The sequence below is a fragment of the Melospiza georgiana genome, chromosome 2 (genome assembly GCF_028018845.1).
Source record: "Melospiza georgiana isolate bMelGeo1 chromosome 2, bMelGeo1.pri, whole genome shotgun sequence".
In the NCBI taxonomy this organism is placed as follows: domain Eukaryota; kingdom Metazoa; phylum Chordata; class Aves; order Passeriformes; family Passerellidae; genus Melospiza; species Melospiza georgiana.
The window spans coordinates 40,967,909-40,992,262 of NC_080431.1; the positions used below are offsets into that span (position 1 = coordinate 40,967,909).

At 37.3% G+C, this 24,354-nt stretch overlaps 1 protein-coding gene across 10 annotated transcripts in view; it reads left to right on the forward strand.

Moving 5' to 3' along the window:
- Window positions 1-24,354, forward strand: part of MYCBP2 (MYC binding protein 2) — a 175,914-nt gene that overhangs the window by 61,446 nt on the left and 90,114 nt on the right. For 9 of the 10 annotated variants that reach the window (XM_058018892.1, XM_058018894.1, XM_058018897.1 and 6 more), the window contains exons 18-25: window positions 9,912-10,031; window positions 10,685-10,766; window positions 16,663-16,780; window positions 18,642-18,846; window positions 19,199-19,352; window positions 21,678-21,850; window positions 22,757-22,882; window positions 22,976-23,103. In XM_058018892.1, the coding sequence (XP_057874875.1) occupies window positions 9,912-10,031; window positions 10,685-10,766; window positions 16,663-16,780; window positions 18,642-18,846; window positions 19,199-19,352; window positions 21,678-21,850; window positions 22,757-22,882; window positions 22,976-23,103 (1,106 nt within the window). Of the gene's footprint in view, window positions 1-9,911; window positions 10,032-10,684; window positions 10,767-12,761; window positions 12,858-16,662; window positions 16,781-18,641; window positions 18,847-19,198; window positions 19,353-21,677; window positions 21,851-22,756; window positions 22,883-22,975; window positions 23,104-24,354 lie in introns of those variants that run through there. The other variant, XM_058018900.1, reaches the window with a different exon arrangement.

Consider the following 24,354-nt stretch of genomic DNA (forward strand, 5'->3'; position numbering starts at 1 on the left):
TACTCCTGGTCACATCTCGCAGCAGACACCGGGGAGAAGGTGTCCTCATGGGGGCTCTGGCTTTGCCAGGCCCAAACCATAACATTATTTGGTTTCCCCTGACCGGGAATCGAGTTTTAAGAGAGTGATGGGATGAAGCTGTGAGATGGGACCAAAAAGGAATAAGAACAAAGCATGTATTAAGTTGGTTTATTGTGTAGAAGTGTTTTGTAATTTTGTTGATAATTTTAGAAAGGGTGTTCTCGGAGGTGAAGGGTGGAATGTGGTGGTTTGACCAGGAAGAAGTGGGAATTCTGGGATGTTGTGGTCAAACCAATGGGTGCTTGGATTTTGATATTGGCACCTGGGATAACCAGTGGGTTTTAGGACACACCTCCGAGAACACCCAGGGGTTAAAAGCAGAGCTTCGGCCCTGGGAGGCTCTCTTGGGACTTCGAGGGACGCAGGTCGGAGCTCTCCCCTGTCCAGCCGCTGCTGCTGGGCGGGGGAGGGGCAGCCATGCAGTAGGCCTGGGCCTGGACAGAGATGGGAGTGAGGAGGCCCTGGAGGATGGAAGGGTGGAGAGCAACAAGAGACATCGGGCAGCCATTCCCCCCCCCCCCCCCCCCCCCCCTTTTGGAGACAGACAGAGAGAGAGAGAGAGTGCAGCCTGTGTTACCTTGAAACTCAGTAAATATGTCCTGGCAGCAGGCAGCCCAGCTGAGGAGATGGGGGGGGTGCAGCCAGGAGTCCAGCCGCCTGGAGGAGTTTTTTTTAACCCTTTTTTTGGACAATGAAGGCCTTACAGAACATTGACCCTTCCTAGACGAGTGATAAGAGAGGAGGAGGATGAAGTCATGGAACGAGTGATGGAGGTCTGGACCAGAGAGAGAGAGAGTGAGAGATGTTGAAAGAATGGAGAAGATGGAGTGGCATTTAATGCTGGACTCTTTTGTGTAGTCATGGACAGAGCTATGTTTCCGTGAGATACAGAGACTGAGTCCAGGGGGAGGAATGTCCCAGAGCCAAAGAAGAGTCAGTGTGTGGACCCCTCGGCCCCAGGGGGTATATAAAATATGGGGGGGACGGATGTCCCAGAGGATGAGAAGGTGAGATACAGTGCTTTTCTGGAACTGGACATAGCATCCTTAAAAAGACAACCCTGGAAGCAGCCCTGATCCCTGTTTGGTGGTGAGAGCACCGGAACAAGGACGGAAAAGGCCACCACGACACATGGAAGGACTCCCTCTCCTCTTGAGGAGTTGAAAGTTTGACCAATCTAAAGGGTGGTGCCAGACGGAGTGTGAATAATTTTGGGAGTGTGGATAATTTTGGGAGATGAATTGTACGGGGATCTGGAGGAGGAGGGGGAAGTGTTTCTGTGTAGTTTTCATTCTCCTTGTGATTTTTTTTTTTTTTCCTTTGTGTATGTGTAGTTTAGTGTTTGTGTGTAGTTTAGTAATTGTTTGTATGTAGCTTAGTTAATAAACTTTTCTGTATGTTGAAGTTGGAGCCTGCTTTGTTTATTCCTGGTCACATCTCACAGCAGACACCGGGGAGAAGGTGTCCTCATGGGGGCTCTGGCTTTGCCAGGCCCAAACCATAACAACTAAGAAGATAACAAGAGAGTCATATGATTTGAATAACTTCCTTCATGAAACATGGAACTTTTGCTTTAAGAGTTATACCTCTGCATCTTCAATATAGTAATTGCAAACAAGTTTACGGTGGTGGTTTTTAAATTTAGCAATTATATTATGACCTTGTTCCAAATCAATATTTTGAATGCTATATTGTAGGATTTAAGGCATGGTAATTATTCTTTTTATCTTTTAAAGGCAATAATGGGTATTTGCTATCAAATTTTACTGTAATGTGAGTGTATTTCCATTGCTTGCAGTACAGTTGCATTCTTAGAAATTCAGGTAAAACTATCATTGTGGGATGTTTTTTGGTTTTTTGCATAAGTTATCAAGGCATGGCAACTTTCTTATATTTTAAGGTCTTTTGAATTTAAGAAAACAAGTTTATAATTATTATTCTTTTTTGTTTTTTCATTGCTTTTAATTTGAATTTTGTTTGACACACTGTTTCCATTTTGTGAGCTTTCCTATGCATGTGCAAAATGTTTCTCCTCAGGCCCCCTTGTAATTCCTGGTCCTATTTTTATGAACCACCGAGAACAGGCTCTAGCCAGAATCAGACTCTCTCCAGCACCGCTAAAGCATAAACGGGACAAGCACAAAGGTATTTGGTCTTCCTTATTGACTAGGGTGGAAATAAACCCAGCCTCCCAGTCACTTCTTCCAGATGCTGCATCTGTCTTTTCAAAGAACTGCACAAAATGAATTCTGCCTTTTCTTCCTGTTAGTATCTTGTTACCTGAGGAGAAAGAAAATGCATTTAAGTGTTGACCTTTCTTTAGAAGTCTACATGTTCATTAGTCCACGTCACCTTTGGTTTTTTTTTCCCCTTTTCTTTTTTGTGAAATATGCATTGTCTTTATCTGTGTCTTCTCTCATTTCTAATGCTGTCTCATTTTTAAGGTTCTTTATTTTTACTGTAGGAAACGTAACATGTTAGAGTGACTCAAGATTGTTGCATTGCATTTGTGGCTTTTGTCCTTTTATGTTGTTTATTTGGGGTTTTTACTTAAACATACCCGTTCTAGGCTTGATAATTCTGGCATAAATCTTCTGATAGGTATGTTACCTTTCAACAAGGCCTTTTTAGGGGTGAAATACTTGAAATAATGTAAGCATTACTTTTTGCTAACTTTGAATGGGGAGACTACAAATAAAGATAAACACTTTTCTCTTGAGCTAAATGGTTTGATAGAGTACAGGTATGGAGGTGTCTTGATATTTTAGACAGTTTTGTATGTCTGGCAAGCCAGTTCCTTATATCTTCAATTTCAAAGTGTGCCATTTGTTCAGATATAAATGACTTACACTATTTCTTTCTAAGAAACATTTATTACTAACTGAACTTACTGAAGTTGAGCTGTCTCAAATCTGATTGTAGTTTGTATATATCTGTGTATTGATGTGTCTGTACGTACATTATTTATATACAGAAGATAAATATGTAAAATGGAGGTTAGAGACCTGGTCAAAGTAGGAAGCTCCTAAAAATGGCGAACCCAGAATGTTTCAACTCTTTTATAAAGAACAGCTAAACATTAAAAGAGTTAGAATGGCATTTCAGTTGAATTAGTGGAAGTTACTGATTGTGTTTGGCATGTGTGCAAACAAACTGTATATCAGTTTGAAGCCTTATGGGATAAAATTTCAGTGTATGTGGGTGATGGGCTTACTGAGTTATGAACATACTGGATCGTGAAATCATTTTAAGTTTAATTTATGGAAATGAAAGCAAAATTTGATACTTTGAATCTTTGCATGATACTTTGCATAACATTCAGTCTTTGGAATGCATATTGTCTGAGCTTTAAGTCTTGATGGACTTAGAACAACCTATCATAATCTCACTGGAGAGGTTGCCTGTTGAAAAAGCACATAATGAATTTAAGTGTTGTTACGTGAGTGACAGTTTGCTGATGGGCATTATTCTTGAGCTGGATACTGCTGCTAGTTGTACTGCAAACCCTTGACTCCAGAGGCAAGTGCATAAAGGAGTATGCTTGTCCTGCCTACATCTGTGCCTTTTTGGCATGTGTTAGTTGTTGGAACTCATTTCAGATCAAGTATCTCCTTACAAGAGCTGTATTCATTAGTGTCAGTTTGAGGCTTATGTTGCCTTTTGGAGTTGTAAGAACAGTATAAAGGTCTGTGTTGTGCTGGAAGACTTTGGTCAGATATGCCCTATAGAAATGAACATTTCTTTTTCTTTAAGGAAGCCTATATGGAAGGAAATACTCAGCTTATTTTAGTTCTTTGTGTCTTATAGTAAACAGATAAGGAGGTTTTAAGTAAACTTTTAGGCCATTCTCTGCCTCAGGAGACTGCTTTTCAAAAGACAGCCATAAATTTGACTAGGAACTAGAAATAACCCTTAACTTCTCAAAGAGATTCCAATGGGAAAAGGAAAACTGGTGAAGTGGGTTGTTATCCGAGTAACAGGCAAGGTGAGAATTGTGAAAAAGATAATGTATATTTTTTATCTTAGAAGGCATGCCTCTCTTCTTGAAGAAGAATGTAAAAGCAATAATAGAGCAGAGATAAAAGGACATTATCACACTGAAATCAGCAAATTATTTGAACATGATGCTTTCCAGACTGTCCTCCTTCCTTCAGGTGTTTCTGCTGTAGTAGTCTTCTTCACACCAACCAGACCTTCAGGATCTTTAGGCAATGAATGTTTAGTTCAGCTGGTAGTACTGATAAGGCCAGTACTAAACTTGCTGGTTGCCACTTCTCTGCTTGCAGCTGCAGAACTTCTCTTGATAATGATACTTAAACTTGAATGTGGACAGCTTCCTCAGGACTTCCTCAGACAATTATTGTCTACTATAAAAGGTGTATTTGATATGTACTTGTACATATTGTCAAACCATGGAGTCATGGCATGATTTGGATTGGAAGGGACCTTAAAGATTATCCAGTCCCAACCCCCTTGACATGGACAGGGACACCTTCCATTAGATCAGGTTGCTCAAAGCTCCATCCAGCCTGGCTTAGAGCACTTCCAGAGGTAGGGCATGCTCGAATTCTCTGTGCAGCATGTTGCAGTGCTTCATCACCCTCAGAGTGAAGAATTTTTTCGTAATAATCCATGTGTCTGTCACTTGTGCAATTCATCTGTTTGGTTGTTCAGTTCAAAACTCCTTCAGTTTCATTGAAACAGCAGGTTTTTTAGAAATCTTGCCATTGTCATTTACTCTTTTCACATTTATAGGGTCTGCATATCAGGATCATTGTTACTTCAAAAACTGCATAATTAAGCGTATTCTTCCTGATCTGTGTCTTCTGTGTCTTTCACAATTATTAATAGAAGGGATTAGGTATGACATGTTTAGTATTCATGGAGTGGTTTGGCACTAAGAAGAAAAATGAACTCGAGTTTCATTCTTATTCTTTAATAATAGTGAGTTTCTTTAATTTAGTGAGTTTCCAGTCTACATCTCCAGTCCCTGGGGATTCCCATAACTGAGCATCTTAGTAAAAAGTGATGCCTGGAGACGATACCTAGAACAGGGGTTAGACAGGCTAGACAATGTTAAAGGAATAAAGTAGATATTTATTGAAAAGGCCTTCAAAGGATACCTTGGGCAGTACAAGAACCTGGCTGTGCCTCCACTCAAGAGAACTCCAAGTTATGAATTTTCACAATTTTATACGTGTTGGTCCATTTCCATTATGGGGGTTAATTGTCCAATTACAGCTTCAGATCATGAAGTCCCATCCTCCCAGTTTGCTCTCCTCAGTTCGCTGCTGTTTGTACTTTTTGGGTCTGAAGCTGCAATGGTGTCCTTGGTTCTCAGGCTGGAAAAGGATTGTTTTGTCTAACTAAACTGTGAAGAGAACTTCATATAAAGTTCAGAGTTATAGACTAATGCAGTACAGCATCTGGAAAGTATGAAAACTAAAACTTAAAGCATCAAAGATTAATGAAAGTCTGTAAACTCAACTGCAGAAATGAACTGAATAGAAATAAAAAACAAAGAAACAAAGTAAGCTTCTTTAGTCAGCTAAGATTCAGCAGTTTGAATGCCACCTTTTCCCTGTATTTGGAAGTAGTGGTAAACATGCTAAGGAAACAAATACCCTCAAAACTGCTAGGACTAGATGAAGCTGAATCTGCATGGATGGAACAAGATATAGGTCAACCATTTTGCAAATACTAAGAGAAAATTACCAGACATTCAAGAAAACTTGGAATTTACTTTTTGACTTTTTGGCTATCTAAGATACCATGTGAAGGGCAGAGTAGTTTGAAGCACTAATTGGAGTGAGACAGCTGACAATGAAAAACCTACATCTAAGACTGAGTTTATAATTAGAATGTGAGTTTGTTATCACTTTATTATACGTGTTATGCTCTTGTGGTTCTGCATATCTTATTTCACCTATAAGCTCAAGTAAGCTTTGTAGCAACCTCTAAAGAATCCAGCAGACTTACTTTTTGTGCTGCCCTCATGTGGATGATTTCCACAGACAGAGGATATTCCTTTTCCCTCTGCACTGTATCTGTAAAATTGGTTACAGGTATTTTAGCTGCAGCCTGGGGTAAATAGCCAAGAAGCTGCAGACACGGGCTGATTAGTTGAAGTAATGTTGTATATAAAGTCTGTAAATTATGGCACTCAGAACACCCTGTGAGAGTTGGACATCACAGAGACTAACCAGTAACTCGACCAATATGCTTTATTTGGGTGATTGCTGCTGAACAGAACCAAGATTTGTTGGCATGTGATGTGATATGAAGAGACAGTTAATGTAAGAATTCTTAATATGCAATCATATTCCATTAATGCTTTTCATCTGTGGGGTATTTAACATCTTTAGTAGTGCTTCTTCTCTCCTCCAAAGATGGATGGTAAGTGAGAAATGGAATATCACCATCCTTGCTGTTGGAGAAGGCTAACAAAATGCTTTTCCTCTGGTCTCGGCCAAGCAAGGGTGCCCCATATCTTTCTGTAATGATGCTGGGCTTGTTTTTTTTGCCAGAAGATGTCTCATTTAAAGCTTAGTACTTTACTTGCTATTGAGTCTGAATAGGCTTTTCCTTTGTTCCTGGAAAGTAGTGGTTTTTGTGGCAGCAATGTGAGCCAAGAGAACTTCTAAGCATGTTTAATGGCAGAGGAAAATCATCTTCAGGAATTAAGAATTTTCTGAGAGGTAGTGGAGATTGGTTGGTTTTATTTGCAGTTCTCTGTCTTTCCTTCTCCAACTTTGAGACATCAGACATGAAAACCTGTCATTGTGAAGTTTTTCATGAAGCACTCCCTCTTTGTTGACAGCAGGAAGTACTTTTCCTTGGAGTTTTCTTGTGTCTCAGAGAGATGGAGTCAGAGGTGCTGTTCAGTGGTACTCCAGTTGGAGAACACTGGAGATACTAACTTTCTCTGCTTAAAGGTGCCAGTGTATCCAACAATAAGAGTTTCTGCTTCAGTAGGCTTTTTATGCTTCCCTTTCAGGAACAGTTATTCTGATACTACATTTGATGAAATTAAAAAGTGCACAGTTGTTTGAAGGAAAACAAATGTGTATCTCCCTAGTTACAGTTGTTCCCTGAGACATGCAAATAAGCTTTCAGCATCCACTTTTGACTCACATTTTTTTAAAAAACTTTGACTGTTTGAAAGTAATGGAAGGAAAGAGGATGACCCAGTTTATTTGCTGCCTTATCTCTAAGTGTAACTTCTAGCCAGTGCTGCTGGAAAAATATGATAGGTATTGGCCATGTAATGGACTAACAGATAAACACTGTAGTCCAGAAATATTGCTCTAAAAGTAAGCAATGATATAATGATATTCTATTTGGCTTTGTGTATTTTGGTCAAAAGACCTTTTTTTTTTCCCTAAACAAGACTAGCTGTTTTAGTTGCAAGAATGTTGTTGGAGCACACATAAATTATCACGTGCTTATCAAGTTTTGAAGATCCAAACAATTCAAAGCTCTTGAGACAGTTACTAACCATGCAAAGAAGGCTGACAGGAATTCCATTTTCAGTTTAAAAATTTCACACTGGAGCAAAGTAAGATATTCATGAGGGATAGTTGCTTCTATTCCTGCATTCTTAGAGCCTTTAAGAAGTTAGCTTTGGAAATTGGAAGCGCCAACTTTGTAGAACATTATCCTTTAGAATAAATTTATTGCTCAGATACGTAATTGCAAAACTTGTTTCATGTGAATGTACTTGTCTCTGCATCTTGCACACTAACACTTAGTATTTCCTCTAGGGAAGTACTGTTATGCTTTCATTTGCAACATTGGAGAAAATGGGGCTAGATCTTGAATCAAGTTTTATTTTATGGTAGTATCACATTTATCAACTGAGATAACAGGAATCCCCAACTTTTTATTAATTTTTTAAGCCCTTTAGAGCAGGATATTTTTCTTTCAGTGAGGCAGAAATGCACATGTGCCTCTTTAAGTTTCTGCAGATCACTTGATACGCTGCTGCCACATTTTGCTAATGTGACTGCCTAGGTGACATGGTTGCTGTATGCCCAGTGTGTTTCATTGGAAGTGCATGCAACCAGGACACATTCTTACTGGACATGTGTATTTCTGACAGATGATTAATCAAGTGCATTTACAGTGGGAGAGCTCATATTTTTATTATCCAGCAGTGTCTGAGGGAGGAAGGGATACAGGGGCCACAGGTAGACTTCCAGAATAATCAGCTGGTTTTCTGCTCCTGTCTGAAAAACTTGTATGAGTTTCAAATTGGGAAGCAGTAAGCAGACTGCTTGCTGAATGAATAATTCTGGGGGCAATATCAGCTGCTAGAACCACTCCTGGTTACTTTGGCATATAGAGTTCAATGCTAAAGTAGACATAAAAAGTTCAAAGGTACTGTATTTGAGATGTAGTAAAACTTGACTAAAATACTGTGAGCTGCTTAAGGCAAAATTATGGGACTAAAAGGGAAACTGTAATTTTGAGGGGGTTGTTGTTCAATGATGATTCTGTCTCCTTATATTTCCTTATGCTACCAATACAATTTAAAAAAAAAAGCTGCACAGAGACCTTCAGAGACACTTCTTCGAATTTGTGTACAGTCTGGTAGTACACAACCTCAAAAATGCCATGGCAATTCTGAGAGACAAGTTTTCCTAATCACATCTCCATTTCACATGTATCCAGTATGTAGTGCATGTTTCAAAGGGGTACTTTACCTATGCTTTTAAACCTAATTCTTCAAAACCATTAGTAACTTTACACACTGTTCTTTACAGATGTGAACTACATGCAGATTCATATAATTTCTATACTCAAGTCATCACTAGAAAATAGCTTTGTTCTTTGAACAGTAAGATTTTTAAAAACTGACATGTAATGAAAGTGTGAAACGACTTTTCTGTAGTAGCAGTTCCTCTGCAATAAAAAGAAAAATTTGACCAATATGTATCAAATCAGAATTATATTAAAAATTTTTCTAAGTCTATAATTACTGTGCTTCACAGAGGGAATAATGAAGTCCTGAAGTTTAGACTTCCACTGATGATTATTCAAGAAAACATGTTGAAATTCTAAGTAGAGATGTAAATTTAACAATACCTTGAATTCTTTGAGAAGCAACTGTTAGGAAACATTTTGATTTCTTGAGAAGATGGTAGCTTGCAAGAAAATTGGGAATAACACATTGCGCTTCAGTGCTTTTGTCCAATGTGAAGGCAGTTTGGCTTTAGGAATCAATAATGCACTTCATACTTACTGAACTCATACATAATTACTAGAAGAAATCACAGAAATGATGTCTAAAGATGCATGGAAGCAGACAGGAAACAGGCTCTGGGTGAGTTGTCTGCATTGTTAGAAATGAGCTGTGTAAGTAATTGTCACCTACTTAGAACAGGGGTTCTGTGGCTGAATTGGAGTCAAGTAAACTCCTTAAAGAGTAGTAATTGGAAAAGATAGACTAGGCTATGCCTGTTAAGTCTAACTACAGTGTTTCCTACTTACTAATGCTGCCTTACCCAAGAATGAAAGTGATGGCTTTTAAGCAAAGCTTCTGAAGTTTGCATTTTCTGTTTCGCTGGTTCCTTTTGTCTGCTCACTGGCCAGTTTCTGCTTTAGAGGATCTTTTCCAGTGTGTACCTTTATAGAGCATTGTTTAAAAATAGTTTCTGTCATCTTCCACATCTGCTTTGATGCCGCGTTTTGAGCTCTTTTGCTACTCTGTGAATTCTCTCTTCTACCTTACAAGAGGTGGAGTGGGGAGTTACTATTCTTGTTCTATTCATTCTTCTAATATAAATTTATTAGAATGCATAGTATATAATTATAAGTCTTGTTTATAGATGGAAGTGGAGAAAGAGGTGAGAAGGATGCCAGCAAAATCACAACATATCCACCAGGGGCTGTCCGCTTTGACTGTGAGCTGCGAGCTGTACAAGTCAGTTGTGGATTTCACCATTCAGGTAAAAACAAATCAATGTTAATTATTATAATAGAGAGGGGTTTTTTTAAGGTTGTCATACGTGTCTTCACTGCTTTGTGTTCAATTTTTTAAAGTGGATGTATGCAGGAGTGCTAAACGCTGAAAACGTGGCAGGGTGAGTTTGTCACATCTCAGACAATCACACCATGTGCCTAAGAGTATTGTCCAAACACTTCATGAACTCTGTCAGGCTTCTGTGACCCCATCCCTGTGGAGCTTATTGCAGTGTCCAGCTACCCTCTGGGTGAAGAACCTTTTCGCAATATCCAGCCTAAACCTTCCCTGACATATTTTATACCATTTTATTACAGGCTAAAGTAAGATCACCACCCAAATCCTCACATCATCTCCCTTATTCCAGCAATGAAAGGTATCTCACTGTCCTTTAGCAGTGAAAAGGGCTATAAGTATCATATACTGAGTTATATCAGAGCTTGTAAGCAATTTTGGATTCAATTTAAAACATCTGTATGGCAGAGCTCTACTCCTGCATAGAGGTGCTCGTTGTTTTGGGTTGTGGAAATCTGATCTGGATCTCTTGGGAATCAGAAGCTGCAACTCAGAAGGGTAACCAGGACTGGTGCAGTGCCATGTCATGTGTGTATGTCAGAAAAATATTTTGTTGTTTTTCAGTGGTTTTGATGGAAAATGGTGATGTTTACACATTTGGATATGGGCAGCATGGTCAACTTGGACATGGTGATGTTAATTCCAGGTAAGCTGGTAATCAAAGGATGTGATTGTGTACTACTGTACTGCTGCATAAGAAATGGCTACATTTCTGGTTCTCTGTAGCTAGCAAGTGTGAAAATTCAAATATAAGACAAAATAAAGTTGAAGAGGTCTTGTTCTGCACTTACTCCCCATAACCTCCTGAATATCGATGTAATAACAGTACTCCTGTACTGTATGAGTAATTTATTTAATGCATGAAATCTTCTGTGCATAGTTATTAGCTTGCTTTGATAATAGTTTGAAAGACTTCTATCTCTTTAATTCTCCCTGCATCAATGAGAATTACATTGATACCTCATTAGGATTTCATTATTTTTGTAGAATACTACATATACAAAAATTAAAATAGTGTGATATTGTAAACCTAGATGAGCCTGTTCCTGTTAAATCAGCAATAAGAGTTCACAGAATATTCACAGAATCACAGAATGTTCTGTGTTGGCAGCGATCCACAAGGATTGTGTCCATCTCCTAAGTGAATGGCCTGTGTGGGGATCAAATCCACAACCTTGGTGTTACTAGCACTGTGCTCTGACCAGCTGAGCTAATCTCAATTCAGTTATGATGAAGTCTCATTTGATGTTCATCAGTTATCTCCCAAATGAAGTCCCTAAGCTTTGGTCTCAGCAGCATTTTGTAGTCACTTGTTTTGGGTCTTGTCAGAAGAGTGATGTGTGCTTTCGCTGTGGTCAGTGGATATAGAGAAATCAACAGAGCACGGACAGGTATTTGACTAAGCAGCCACTGCTTACATGCTTTAGGTGTGGTGTGCTTAGTAGCTCTGTAAATCTGATTTCCATTGACTACAGTGAGAGCATACATAACTAAATATAGATGTCTTTAATGTGAAGCTCAATCTCACCCTTGGTATCTCATGCTTAGAGTCACATCTTTTCATTAAAGTAAATAAAAAATCATTGTCCTGCTGTAAGAGGAAATGTGATTTAGGTCTTTGGAGATGTACATATGCCATATAATGCACACAATGGAGGTTTCTATAGTAGGAATCTTTGAGATTTTGTGTATGTAATGCTCAGTATCCTTATGTAAAAGGCATGCAGAGCAGAGCATCCATGACCTGTCTTCAGTTCTCTTGTTTCTTTTGTAGCAGACAGGTGAAAATTACTGAACATCTATCCTCCTAATCTCTTTGGAGACTTCAAAACTCCTTCTTTTGTCAAGTTCCTGAAGAAATCTTCATCATCTTAAAACTTGCATTGGATTCACTATGCCAAAGGGCAAGAGGGAAGAAAGAAAGTGTACTGGAAATATTGCCTTATATTGGCTGCTGTGCCTGATAGTAATCTCTGAACTGTTACCCCTACTCAGTTTGCATTAGATTGGTGGATGCGGTCTGGGTTTCTGTCTGATAGAGTCATATTGCAGACAAGTACTTTGTTTTTCCCTCCTGGAAATTCTTGGCTTTTTGTTCCAGGGAACAATGGCTTAAACTAGCAATTCAAGTTGCTGTTAGAAAAAGGCCAGTTTCTGTCTTTGAGACTGGAGAGGTACACATAGCAGTGACATTTGTACTGGTAACCTAATGTCACCTATTTCTAACTTTGATGAAATCATTTGGCTTTTTAGAAGGCTTTGGAGATATCTGCTGTATTTGTCAGTATTTCAGGTGGTAAACCCTGCATCTGTTGCTTATTTAGATAGAAACTGGATGAAGACCAGTAGTAGTTCCAAGTGAGATCCTAAAGGAGAATATGAAAATTCTTCTACTGAAGGATAATGCTTGACCAAAAGTAGAAGCTGAGGAGGTGCCAGTGACTTGGCACAAACCTTTGTATCATTCTACATCAGACCTAGAAAGTCTCTGAAAAAAAGCCTGGAAGGAATTTGGAGTATGTCCTATGCATGAGAACTGGCTATAGTACTATATTGCTATTTAGCACCATCATTCAAATTATAATTTCTTCATTGATCTACTTCTTTTTCCAGCTTTAAGTAGAGATCTCTCCTCTGTCCTCACAGTAAGGGATACAGAGAAGGAAACAGGGAATCCTTATGCAGAGTTCCACCTCAGTTGGGACGCAGTGGTGCTCAGATGGCCAGCTTCTGCCAGGTCAGTGGTATGTCAGTCATGCAGTGTGTCACATTGCCTGTATTGACCTCAGGAAGAGCATCATCTTCTGAATTCAGGAACTGATAGTCTGCTGTATTTCTGAGAGAGAGAGAAGAGAGAGGAGAGAAAAAAAGAAAAGTAATATTTAGGCATCCTTTCAGAGACTTTTGACTTGCTGTGTAAAGATTTAGTAGTGAGGCTACATTTTTAAAAGTCTTGAAAATGGTCAAGTATTTTAAATTCTGAACACCTGTTCAGACATTCAAGCCTTGCTCCTTAATTAAGGAGATTCTAGACTCTTCTGTTAGAATATGGTAAACATCACACATTCTTTCTCTACTTCAGCAGGAATTAGGTACATTACATGCCCTATCAGTAAGCTGGAACCATTCACTTAGCCTGTGTAGGCTTTTTGTTGCAACATCCACAGTGACAGATGTTGATAAGCTATTCACTACATGAAAGATTTGTCAGTCTGTGCTTATATCCTCCTCAAATTAGATGCTGGTGAATAGAAACTCAGTGGAAACGAGAAATGCTTTGCAGTATCTAGTCTTGGTGAAAGATAGCATGTGTTATGCTCAGGTAAGCAAAGGTGTGTTTGGTGCTGATGCTTCCCTCAAGAAGCTGGAAGTTAAAACTCCAGGATCTTTCTGTAACTGTTTAAAATTTGCCTACATTTTTTGTACAAACTCTTGACTTCAGCACTCCAGTAGCAAGTACATTACCAGACAGTCAAGTTCCAGAAATGGAATGACTGAAGTGATATGGTCTTGACAGGATTTTGCTTCCAAAGAGTCAACAGTAACATAAACCAAAACTGATCAGACCTTCCATAGATGATCAGCTGTGTTCCACTTGAAGGTAAAGAATAGAGACTATATTCTATTAGTAACTCGAGGGGAAAAAAAAATGCTTTGTTACCTGTTTGTTAGGACCATGTTTTCAGGTGTATTTTCTGAATATTTTACTCCAGTGGTGGAGTGCAGGTCATATTTACATCTTTTCACCAGATTACCTCTAAAATGGAGTCACTTCTAAAATACATAAATCTCAATTTTTCTCTGTAATGAAGTTGTCCAACTCTGCTTGCAATGGGCAGAAGTTGCTACTGATTTCCTCTTACCCACTTCACAGTAACATTTCCCAGTGAACCGTGCTTGCAGCACCACGGTCAGCTGCCCCAAGTGACATGTTTTGGGAGCTGGCAGGCAGCTGTTGGCTGCATCAGTACCACGGACAGAGGTTGTTCCAACAGGTCATGCATAATGAATTTTCAAAGACTACAACTGCTCTGAGAAACGCTTACCTTTGGGGATGGAAGAGGGTTTGCATGTGGACAGCCAGAATGCATCTGGACCTTCTTCAGGATCCTGAGTTAGCTGATGCATGTATATCTCCTCAATTATTCAGCAGTTGTTGCTTTTTCCTAAGGGATCTCAGGTTAATTTCTCTATAGCTGAGCTTGGTCTTTTGTGATTGACCAAATGTTCTGTGACTTTAATATCAGCGTGTCTTTCCACTCCATCCCAGAAAAATAGTGGTATGTCAGTCACACAAAATTCTTGTTTTCTTTGATTCCCATGGAGAAACTTTGGTTGTTAAAACTTTGCCCAGAGTCTCTCAGACTCTTCAGTGTCTATTCTGAGCTTTCCTGTGTTGAGTTTCAGGGGGATAGGGAAATACTCAGTAGTATCACGGGTTTTAAATTCTATGTGCACTAGTCAAACTGTCTGTATTTTTTGAAATCCCTCTTCCTTTTATGAAGTGAAAACTAGTTTTTTGCAATTCATGTTTATTTTATGTAGTTAAGTATCTTACTTTTTTTTCTGTTCACTTCTAAATGAACCGATAGACTGTAGCTGGCCATTCCAAAAGTTGGGTGATCTTAATGAAAAAACTGTTTAAGTGGGTAATGTAGTTCATCTCTCTGCATTAATGGCTTATTTGATTTTCTTCTGCTGTAGCCAAGAGGCTATCAAACACAGCATTCATATAATGTTACTGACAGAGTCAATTGGAAGAACAGAAAGATAAATAGTTATGGTGATAATAGCACAGTTTTTAAGCATTAAAAGATGAAATATTCACTGCTTTTTTTTAAAATAAAGATATGATTGATAATTCCATGCCTGCAGCTATCATAATTTTGAGAGAGGAAGAAAAACCTTATGATAAAAATACTTCCTTTTAACAGGGGTGCTTTTGGATTAATTAGTAGTTATGTTTTATTTATGTTTTGATGCCTTTCTGAGTTTCCTTAAAGTTAATGGGAGACAAATGTGAAGGTTTGGTTTTTTTTAATTTCATCATTGCTGCTGCTAAACTATGCTTTATGTCTGTGTATAATCATAGTGATGTCCAAATCTATGTGCCTGTAGACCAAGATAAGCACCTAAATTTGAGTGTCATGTTGTACATCCTCCACTTAATTTTATTCTACCCTTCAGTCCCTCCATCTTCACTAGTCACTTACTGAAAGCTACATTTGCCACCAAAGAATACTTTTTCTATATACCTGTGTTCATCCTTCTTTAGGTTATCAACTTATCTTCATGCTGCATTCTTCTGTTCCACATTTTTGTGTGTTCACATCTTCCCATCTGCCCTTTTTCTGCTGAACATAATGTTCACCTTCCTCATAATTTCCTGACTTCTATTGTACCTGCAATTCATCCAAAATCAGAACTTTGAGATGAACCATCTTTTACCACTTCAGCTGCAAAACAATAAAAAATCACTGGGTAACTATGGGCTTGCCTTTTTTTATTCCAGTATAAACCAGCCTGTTCTTATTTTAGATTACCCTACTTTTGAAAAGCTGTGTTTAAAAGTAAGTTCACATAGTGCTGTCATCCTCTGTATAACTGAGCCCAGTTTCCAAACATAAAATTATGTGGGGATAACTTGTTCTTCAAATTCAGTCTTTAACTCCACAGGAAATATTAAGTCTAGGTAGACATTCATTATGGAATTCAAAGTCTTGTAGGTTTCTGTTCTCTTTGTTGGTATTGAAATAAAAATTTTAGTGTCTCATTTTTTTTATCTTTTGTGCTCTTTCTATTCCAAGTCATCAGTTCAAGTTTTCTTTCTTTACATCTTGAACACCCTGTCATTTTTTCCCCTTGATTTTTACTGAAATAGAAAGTGTATTTTCTTATGTCTGTCCATATTTGGGAGACAAATGGATTAGACCTTTTCTTATCTCTCTGGAAAAGAGTTTGGAGAGGTCTATTCTTTATTGAGTCTGAGTTTGATGGGAGAGGAGCTGATGAAGGGGAGTAGACCTTTATTTCTTTTATAACTCCCTATCCAGTGATCTTGAGAGTGCTGTAGCAATATTGCTTCTGGTAACTGTACTGGAGTAAGGCTTTGATTGCTTCCAGGGGTTTTTTAAGTGCTTAAGTAGAGTTCTCTGAACATATTTTACTGCTACATTTCATTGCAATATATTTTGTATTCATACAAAAATACACACATGTATATGTTATTGTATCTACACATCTGTAATTCTAGAATTATATATAAAATTAATAATTCTTATTGTATGCTAATTTCTGAGTTCAGCTGAAGAGAGGGTCCTTGATCTGTTTCCCTGTAACAGAAAAGCCTAAACTTAACTGTCTGGTGCCATCTTTCAAACCTCTGTTGGTTTAATATGCAAGATGTTTCTTGGCTCTAAGTTCTTATAGTATGTGAATCTAGTGGATATATTTCACAGCAATTGAAATACTTATTATTATAATGTGTGTTTTAAATGCTGCGTGACCATGTATTGACATAGAGTTAATTTATTTTTATCTAGGGGATGTCCCACTTTGGTGCAAGCATTACCAGGTCCTAGTACACAAGTTACTGCTGGGAGCAACCACACAGCTATTCTCTTAATGGATGGCCAGGTTTTCACATTTGGAAGTTTCTCAGTAAGGAAATGTTGCTTGTTTATGGGAATAAGCTACTAGTTCATATGTTGTTCAGAGACCTTGCAAGACTGCTGATGCTTGCTCTTACAGAACTGTGCATAACTTCTGCATGTCTTCAGTACTTATGTTTTAAAATGTAGCCTTTAATATTGTTCTAATTAGAAAAGCATAATGCCAGGAATTCTTGGGTTTTTTTTAATATTTTAATGAAGATGGTGATTTAAAACAGTGTTATTTTATAAAGTGCACCTGTTTTCTCAAACTCTTACTGTTTCAAGCTTGGTTCTAAGTAATTGTTGCCTATTCTATTACCTGTCTCCATTTGATAGAAAAAAGCGGTTTGGATTCTTCCATAGAAACAGCAATGAGTTGCAGAAGTTCTGCTTACACTTGAGGGAAGGGGTTATTGCTCAGCACAGCACAACTCCAGTAGTCTTCTTTCATATCCATGTGGTGTATATTTCCCCATGTCCATGTGGAATCCATTCTTATATTCACTAAACAGGCATTTAAACATTGTTTACTTCCCTCTCTGCCTCCCTGTGTTGGCAAAGATGCCCCTTGTAGCGTATAAGTAGTGAGCTATTTTTACATGCTTAAAAACTACTTACTGCCTGACACAAGAGAAGAGAAATTTCAACTTTTGTAATCTTTTCACAAAAAAATGAAATTTAAAAGTGAAGACTGAAATTTTGCAAGTAGAAAGTCATGTCCTGAATTGAAAATTAGTAATATTTTGTTGTTTTTCAGACTTTAGGCAAAAGCTTTGATGTATGTGTTCCTGTCAAAACTGACATGTAAACATGTAAAGGTTTAAGCTTTGCTGTCTTGCAGTGAAACTTGGCCCCTGAAAAACCAAGTTCACTCTCAGAAATGGGGTGTAAAACCTTGTCAGTTGACTGAGGGTTTTTTCCCCTTTCTCTAAAAGAAAACAAATAGGTTTAGGCCATATTTAGACCACTTGATTTTTGTTCTGCTTTTAGTATTGTGGTACTAGAAAGTTTGGTGAAAGCTTCATAAAGTCAAAACAAAGCATGTTACTTGAATATGTCTTCACCATGTTTACTTACTTATATTATTATGAAGAAAGATGAGTAATGTGCCGAACAGAAGACATTTGCTGTATATGCATTTTTCTTTTCTCTAATCATTTTAACTTTATTTGCATGCAGTGCATTTTCTGTGCCTGAGGGAGGTAGATGGAGCATGAGCAGGTTTCTGGCAGCAGTTCTTTCTGCATACTGAGGTGCAGTATATGAACTGTTGGTCCAGCTCAGTAACTAGTTGTACATAGAGGTAAAGCCCTAGATCTCCAGATAAGTGTTCATGAGCATGTGCAGCAGTGCTTACTGAGGCACTGTTTTTAGCTCAAGTTTGATGAGCTAATCAATTTCTCGGTACTTTTAAGAGGTATTTGCTCTATGAATCTTAGTCCATATAAGTTCAGAATTGAATGGAGCTTGGATGGTCTATCTGAATACAAATTTTTTTTGTTATGAATCTATTCCTTGTTTAGCACCAACATTAATCAGATATTGAACATTGTAGGAAAACAATGCTTTTATATTTGATACTGAAGATGAAGAGCAGGGTTATCCATCATAGAGAGTTGTAGTTGTATTTAACAAAAACTTTACTCAAAAACCTATCTGGAAAGGGAGGAGTATATTTGTCAGTAACTTGTTCCTTGTAGTTAAATGCATAACACTTCACTTGGAGCAGGCACTGCATTTTGAAGGTAGTTTTGTGGTAAATTCTCTTCCAGCTTACCAATTTTGTGTGATAGAACTATTGAAGTAATTTATATGTCTTTGACACTAACTGTTGCTGTCACTTACTGATTCTTGCATTCTTCCTACAGAAAGGTCAGCTTGGCAGACCAATTCTGGACATGCCCTACTGGAATGCAAAGCCAGCCCCAATGCCTAACATAGGCTCCAAGTATGGGCGCAAAGCTACGTGGATTGGCGCGAGCGGGGACCAGACTTTCCTCCGGATCGACGAAGCTCTCATTAATTCTCATGTGCTTGCTACATCAGAGATCTTTGCAAGCAGGCATATAATAGGCAAGAACTCTTCTCTATTATTTTAAATGCTTATAGAAGTGCTGGAGGAGAAAGTGGGTTCAGTTGTGTAAACAATAGAGGAGGAACAAGTCAAAAGCATGGATGGAGGAACTGAAAATATTTTTGCCTTCTAGTTTTACTACATATAGCGATCCTTTCTTTAGAAAGGTGCTTTTTATTTAAAATAATTATGTGAAAGTCTAACCTTCACCTGCATTTAAGTCTTATCTCTATTTATATTTTTGTTGTAGCAGTATATCTGTTCTTCCCTAGTGTATAACATGCCATTTTCTAAGCATAAAGCATTAATGAGTGGTGTCTTCATGTTTCCTCTTTTTACTCCCTGATCTAGGTTTGGTACCAGCTTCAATATCAGAACCTCCTCCTTTTAAATGTCTTCTGATAAACAAAGTAGATGGCAGTTGCAAAACATTCAATGATTCTGAGCAGGAAGACCTTCAAGGTTCTGGTGTGTGTCTGGATCCTGTCTATGATGTTATTTGGAGGCAAGTGTGGATTATAGCTACTAAAATAGTAATATATAAATAATTTTTAAAATATTGAAAATATTGTTCAAGGCTGTAGATTTAATTATGCTTATTTTCTCTGTAAATGAAAAACAGTTTTTAGTCTTACATAAATATTTTTCTCGTTTTTGGATGGTTTGTTCAAGTAAGCCCAAAACAAACATGTTCTCTTTTCTGCATTTTTAAAATTTCTTTTTTTTTTGCATCATTCTCATTCCAGTCTCATAATACTTTGGGGATTCAAATCTTGTTTTGTCTCTGTACTCTCCTAAATCCCTTTCCTCCATCTACCTAACACTTGACTGAGTAACTTCCTTGCCATATTCAGCTCTCTTATGTGTGTGTCTTAAATTGTTGTTCTTCTGTCAGCCATTAGTGGTTAAGACCACTAGAGAAGGGGTGGAGCAATGGTATTCTTTTCAGTTCTGACATTTTGGGAGGTCATAGTAAAGGTGTTTATTTAGATGGCATAGACATTCAGACCAATTGTATTTATTTCAGTCTTTGAAGTGTAGTCTTGGAGCAAGTGGAGATAATAAGCCTTTGTTCCAACACAGAATCATAACATTCAATTCTTCTATAACAATTTAAAAGGTATATTAACTAGGATTTGTAGAGGAAATCTGAACTTCCATCTGAGTTTGTGGGCTTCATGATATTTAAATTGCTTGAAGACAAAACAAGTTTGAGCAATGCAGGGAACCAGCTAGCCAACATTCATCTGGAAGAGATGGTATCTCATAGGATCATGTCTTTAAAAGCTACTTGTGTCCTACTTTGGATGTCTTCATCCAGAATTGAGATTCAAGAACTTAACAGCCAATTTAAATTGAAGCATGTGCTTGCCAGGCACATTCCTTTATGACATAGGAATTACCTTGGATGGTTGCAGTTCTGCATTTTGCACATCTGCGGGATTGTTTGAGTCTCACTGGTTCAGTTTTTATTTAAATTACGTTGAGATTAGAAATAACAGTAGCACCCACATCCCTTAGAGTTCTATATTTTCAGCATGTTCTAATCTGCTGAAAGACTCAATTTGGGAACTAAGCCAGTTATCAATGGCCATGGGAATGCAGCAAGTTTCAGGGGAGGCAAGATAATGATTCTCAACTTGAAGACAATAAAACGGTTATCCAGCTGAAGGAAGTAAAAAGTCACATGTTAGATATTATGGATAAACATGAATTGAGATATTTTACTGTCTTGTACTTTAGGGACTATGGAACTAAATCCAGAGCTTAAATATTTAACTGAAGAGTGGATTTTTTGAGACTGTGCAGATTTATTTCTCTGTTATATCCCATTCTTGTTCAATAGAAAATGCAAAAATAGTCTGAGTAAGAGGCGTGTTAATAAACATGCCTATTAGTAGTTAAATACTTGGCATATTATTATTTCTGGACATTTTGATTCATGCCCATTTAAGTGATGGATTCAATTTCTTGTACAGAGACAACATTTTGATGATGTGCAGCTTAAACATTTCTGCAAAGCTTTGTGACTTCATCTCTTAGCAGAAATTCAAGTGGATGTGGAATGTCGTGTATAAATTCGAACATTGATAACTTGTTAAAATCCTGAATATGTATGGTGCCCTTTAATATATTTTGCCAAAACTATTTTGTTGACCTTAAGATTTTTGAAAGGGTAGCAAGTGAAAATTCCTTTTGTGCTTCTTCAGAACACTCCTATAGACTTCTTACTGTTTTTTCCTTTTATGTAGTGGTTTCAAAGATTTCATTTTCTTTTTTCTATGTGTTAATCTATATTATAGAAAATCTTTGTATTCCCTTGTTTATGCTGCCCTTTTTTTATAATCCCTTAAAAACCCATGAGGCGATGTTACCCATTTAAAATAGCCCAAACAAAATACATTGGATTCCTCAAGATTTTTTTCTCTTATTTGAAGGTGAGCCTTTTCCTTTCGCTTAGCATCTTTAAAATTTTTGAGCACATCTGCCATTCTGTTTAGTACTTAGCTAGTTACTTCACACTTCTTAATAGATAATGCTGTTTTAACATTTGTTAGTTTTGAGAAATGTCTTAATATTTTCTGAAATTTCTAAACCCTAATACGACTTTTTGACTTAAGGTATAATAATATTTTTGTATCTTTTTGTTTGCTGGAGTGTTAAGCTAATAAAGTTTTCATATATTTGTGATAGTGATGCTCGGTTCCAAGAGTTTATACCAGCAGATCTACATTTTACATTAAATATCTTAAAAATGTAATTGTTGATAAGATTTTGTATTTTTTCAGTAGATGACAGGTTTTGTTCGTTCTGTTTTCTCTTGCTCCAGGTTTCGCCCAAATGCCAGGGAACTGTGGAGTTACAACGCAGTAGTTGCTGATTCCAGGCTTCCCTCAGCTCCAGACATGCAATCCCGGTGTAGTATTCTGAGTCCAGAACTTGCTCTTCCAACAGGTTCCAAAGCTCTAACCACCAGATCTCATGCAGCTTTGCATATTCTAGGTATATATTTATAGTTCATGAGTCAGAACCTTAGACAAAATAAAGTAACATAGCTTAATGTAAAAACAAATTGTAATCTAAAAACTTCCTGACTTTTTTAGTTAAAATTTCACTTTGTAGTCTTTCACCATTCATTTTAACTTTTATAATTTGGCTAATGTTGTTATCTTCTGCCATTTTAATGATGTTCGAGGATTTTAGAGTTCTGGTCAAACTTGTTAGATGCCTACATAATAAAGTAAGAGACCTTCCTAGAGTATCTTTTTGGAAAGTCCGCAGAATAAAGTCAGTATTCTTAACCTGGAATCTCAAATAACTCAAACCTGAAAAAAGTGATCTTCAATAAGTTATTTTTATTTTAAAGTAAGTGCAGTATATAAAATCTTTGCAGTTTTGTCTAATGATTTCCTTTTGTAGTTTTTTGTAGTCTAAAAATGTAACACGTAAGCACACTCTGTTCATATGTAAACTGGCCATGTGCAACATACCCAGTTATTTTGACTCACTTGTCCCCTGAGTGTATGAAACAAAACACCTTTGTGAAGACTTTCAAATCTGACCGTAATTCAGTTCCTACTTTAACTCTTTTGGGGTAATATTTTAAGTGTAAAAAGGAAAAAAATGTTACTGGCAATTTATTTGCCATTAGGAAAGTTTCAGAATAGGTTTAATCACATTTGTTTGTTATTCTGGATAAAAATGAAGCTCATGTTCATTAGCAAGTCTTGAGATTCTGCAGCAGTGACCTATAACTAAATCAAAAGTATAAAGCTACTTGGTAGCATATGTGTGATGTGGGGACAAAACAGATTGCTTTGATTTTCTTAACTAGTATTCATTTCTATTTCAATTATTATAATCAACACTGAGAGAATTTGAGTTCTTTTTGGTTTTGCTTTCTTTTAGGTTGCCTTGATACTTTGGCTGCTATGCAGGACTTAAAAATGGGTGTTGCAAATACAGAAGAAGAGACTCAAGCAGTAATGAAAGTTTATTCTAAAGAAGACTATAGTGTTGTTAACAGATTTGAAAGTATGTACACACTAAAATTTCATAGCACATGCTGATGAGGTTGCAGAACAACAGACTAAGATTAACTATATTTTTGTTGGGATTTTTCTGCAGGTCATGGAGGAGGCTGGGGTTATTCAGCCCACTCAGTAGAAGCTATCCGTTTCTGCGCTGACACAGATATATTGCTAGGTGGTCTTGGTCTTTTTGGTGGTAGAGGTGAATACACTGCTAAAATAAAGGTAGGAGGTTTGGTTTTGTTTTAAGCAATATTGTGTTTCAAAATCACAACTTTCAGTAATGCTGTCCAAAACCATGATTAGTTTTATTTCTTGATTCATGGTTTACTGTATGTGGAAAGCATTATGCAGGCACAGTGGGTGAAGTAGAGAGCTGAGAATTACCATTCTTACTTTTCATGAAATTGGCCCATTCTTACCTTCATTAAATGCTGTGCCATCCTAGAGATACCTTGGGCAGTTATTTTAGAGTCTGAATGGTTCTGTGATATATTTACACAAAGCTCCAAGGTCCACCAGCAGAAGATTGGTGTAGTGGGCTTCTGGTTAAAATCACATGCTATGTGATGCATGAGATTCTGTTCTCAAAAACAGAAAAAGAGTCCTTTATCAGGAGCCATTGCTTTCCACTTTCCATGCTATTTCTTTCTCATACTGCTCTATGGATAGCTTCTGGGCTGGGATTCTTCAACTGAGAGAAAATGGCAGCAAATACAATTAACTCTGTGCCAAATATAGACATGATTATGGGTGGAGCATGTGTGCTGATTGTTTCAAAATAAATAAATCTGGCAAAATAAATAAATCTGGATAAATAAACCTTACAGAAACACACACTGGTGTAAGACCTCTGGTTTTGGGTGACTGTTCTCTGCTCCTATGCTTTATAAGGATTTTTGTGAAAGATGTTATATCTGAGATTTCTGTTAGATGTTTGTGTATTCAGAGCATGTTATTGTTGTTATTTATCACTTAGTGGAATAATGAATTTTCTCCCTCTGTTTTCAGATGCATAGGTATTGAGGTTTATTCTAGGCAAATGTATGACATGCTTAGCAGTAATATTTGTCTAAGTCAACAGAAAATAAGCAGTTGCATTTTATTCTAGTTTAACATAGTGACTGAGAATTGCAAATAACTAAGTACTAAGCCAAGAAAGTTAATGTTAATCACACCTTTTAAATACCAGAGGTAATAACGTTATGATAATATTCTAACATTATATTTTCAGTTTGTTTAGGATTAGCTTACAGCCACGATAAGAACTGCTAGTCCTGCCAGAAATAAGATGTGTATTAAATAGGTGTTTGCAAGAGAAGTCATAGACATGTATTGTGGTCCATTTTCAAAATCATCAAACGGTAGAAATTATTTGTAAGTAAGAAAATAAAGTTCTCTTAGGTATCATTTTTTGTCCCAGTCATGCAATTTCCCAGAATGCCAGACAAGAAAAAGTGGTTTTAGGAGGTTGCC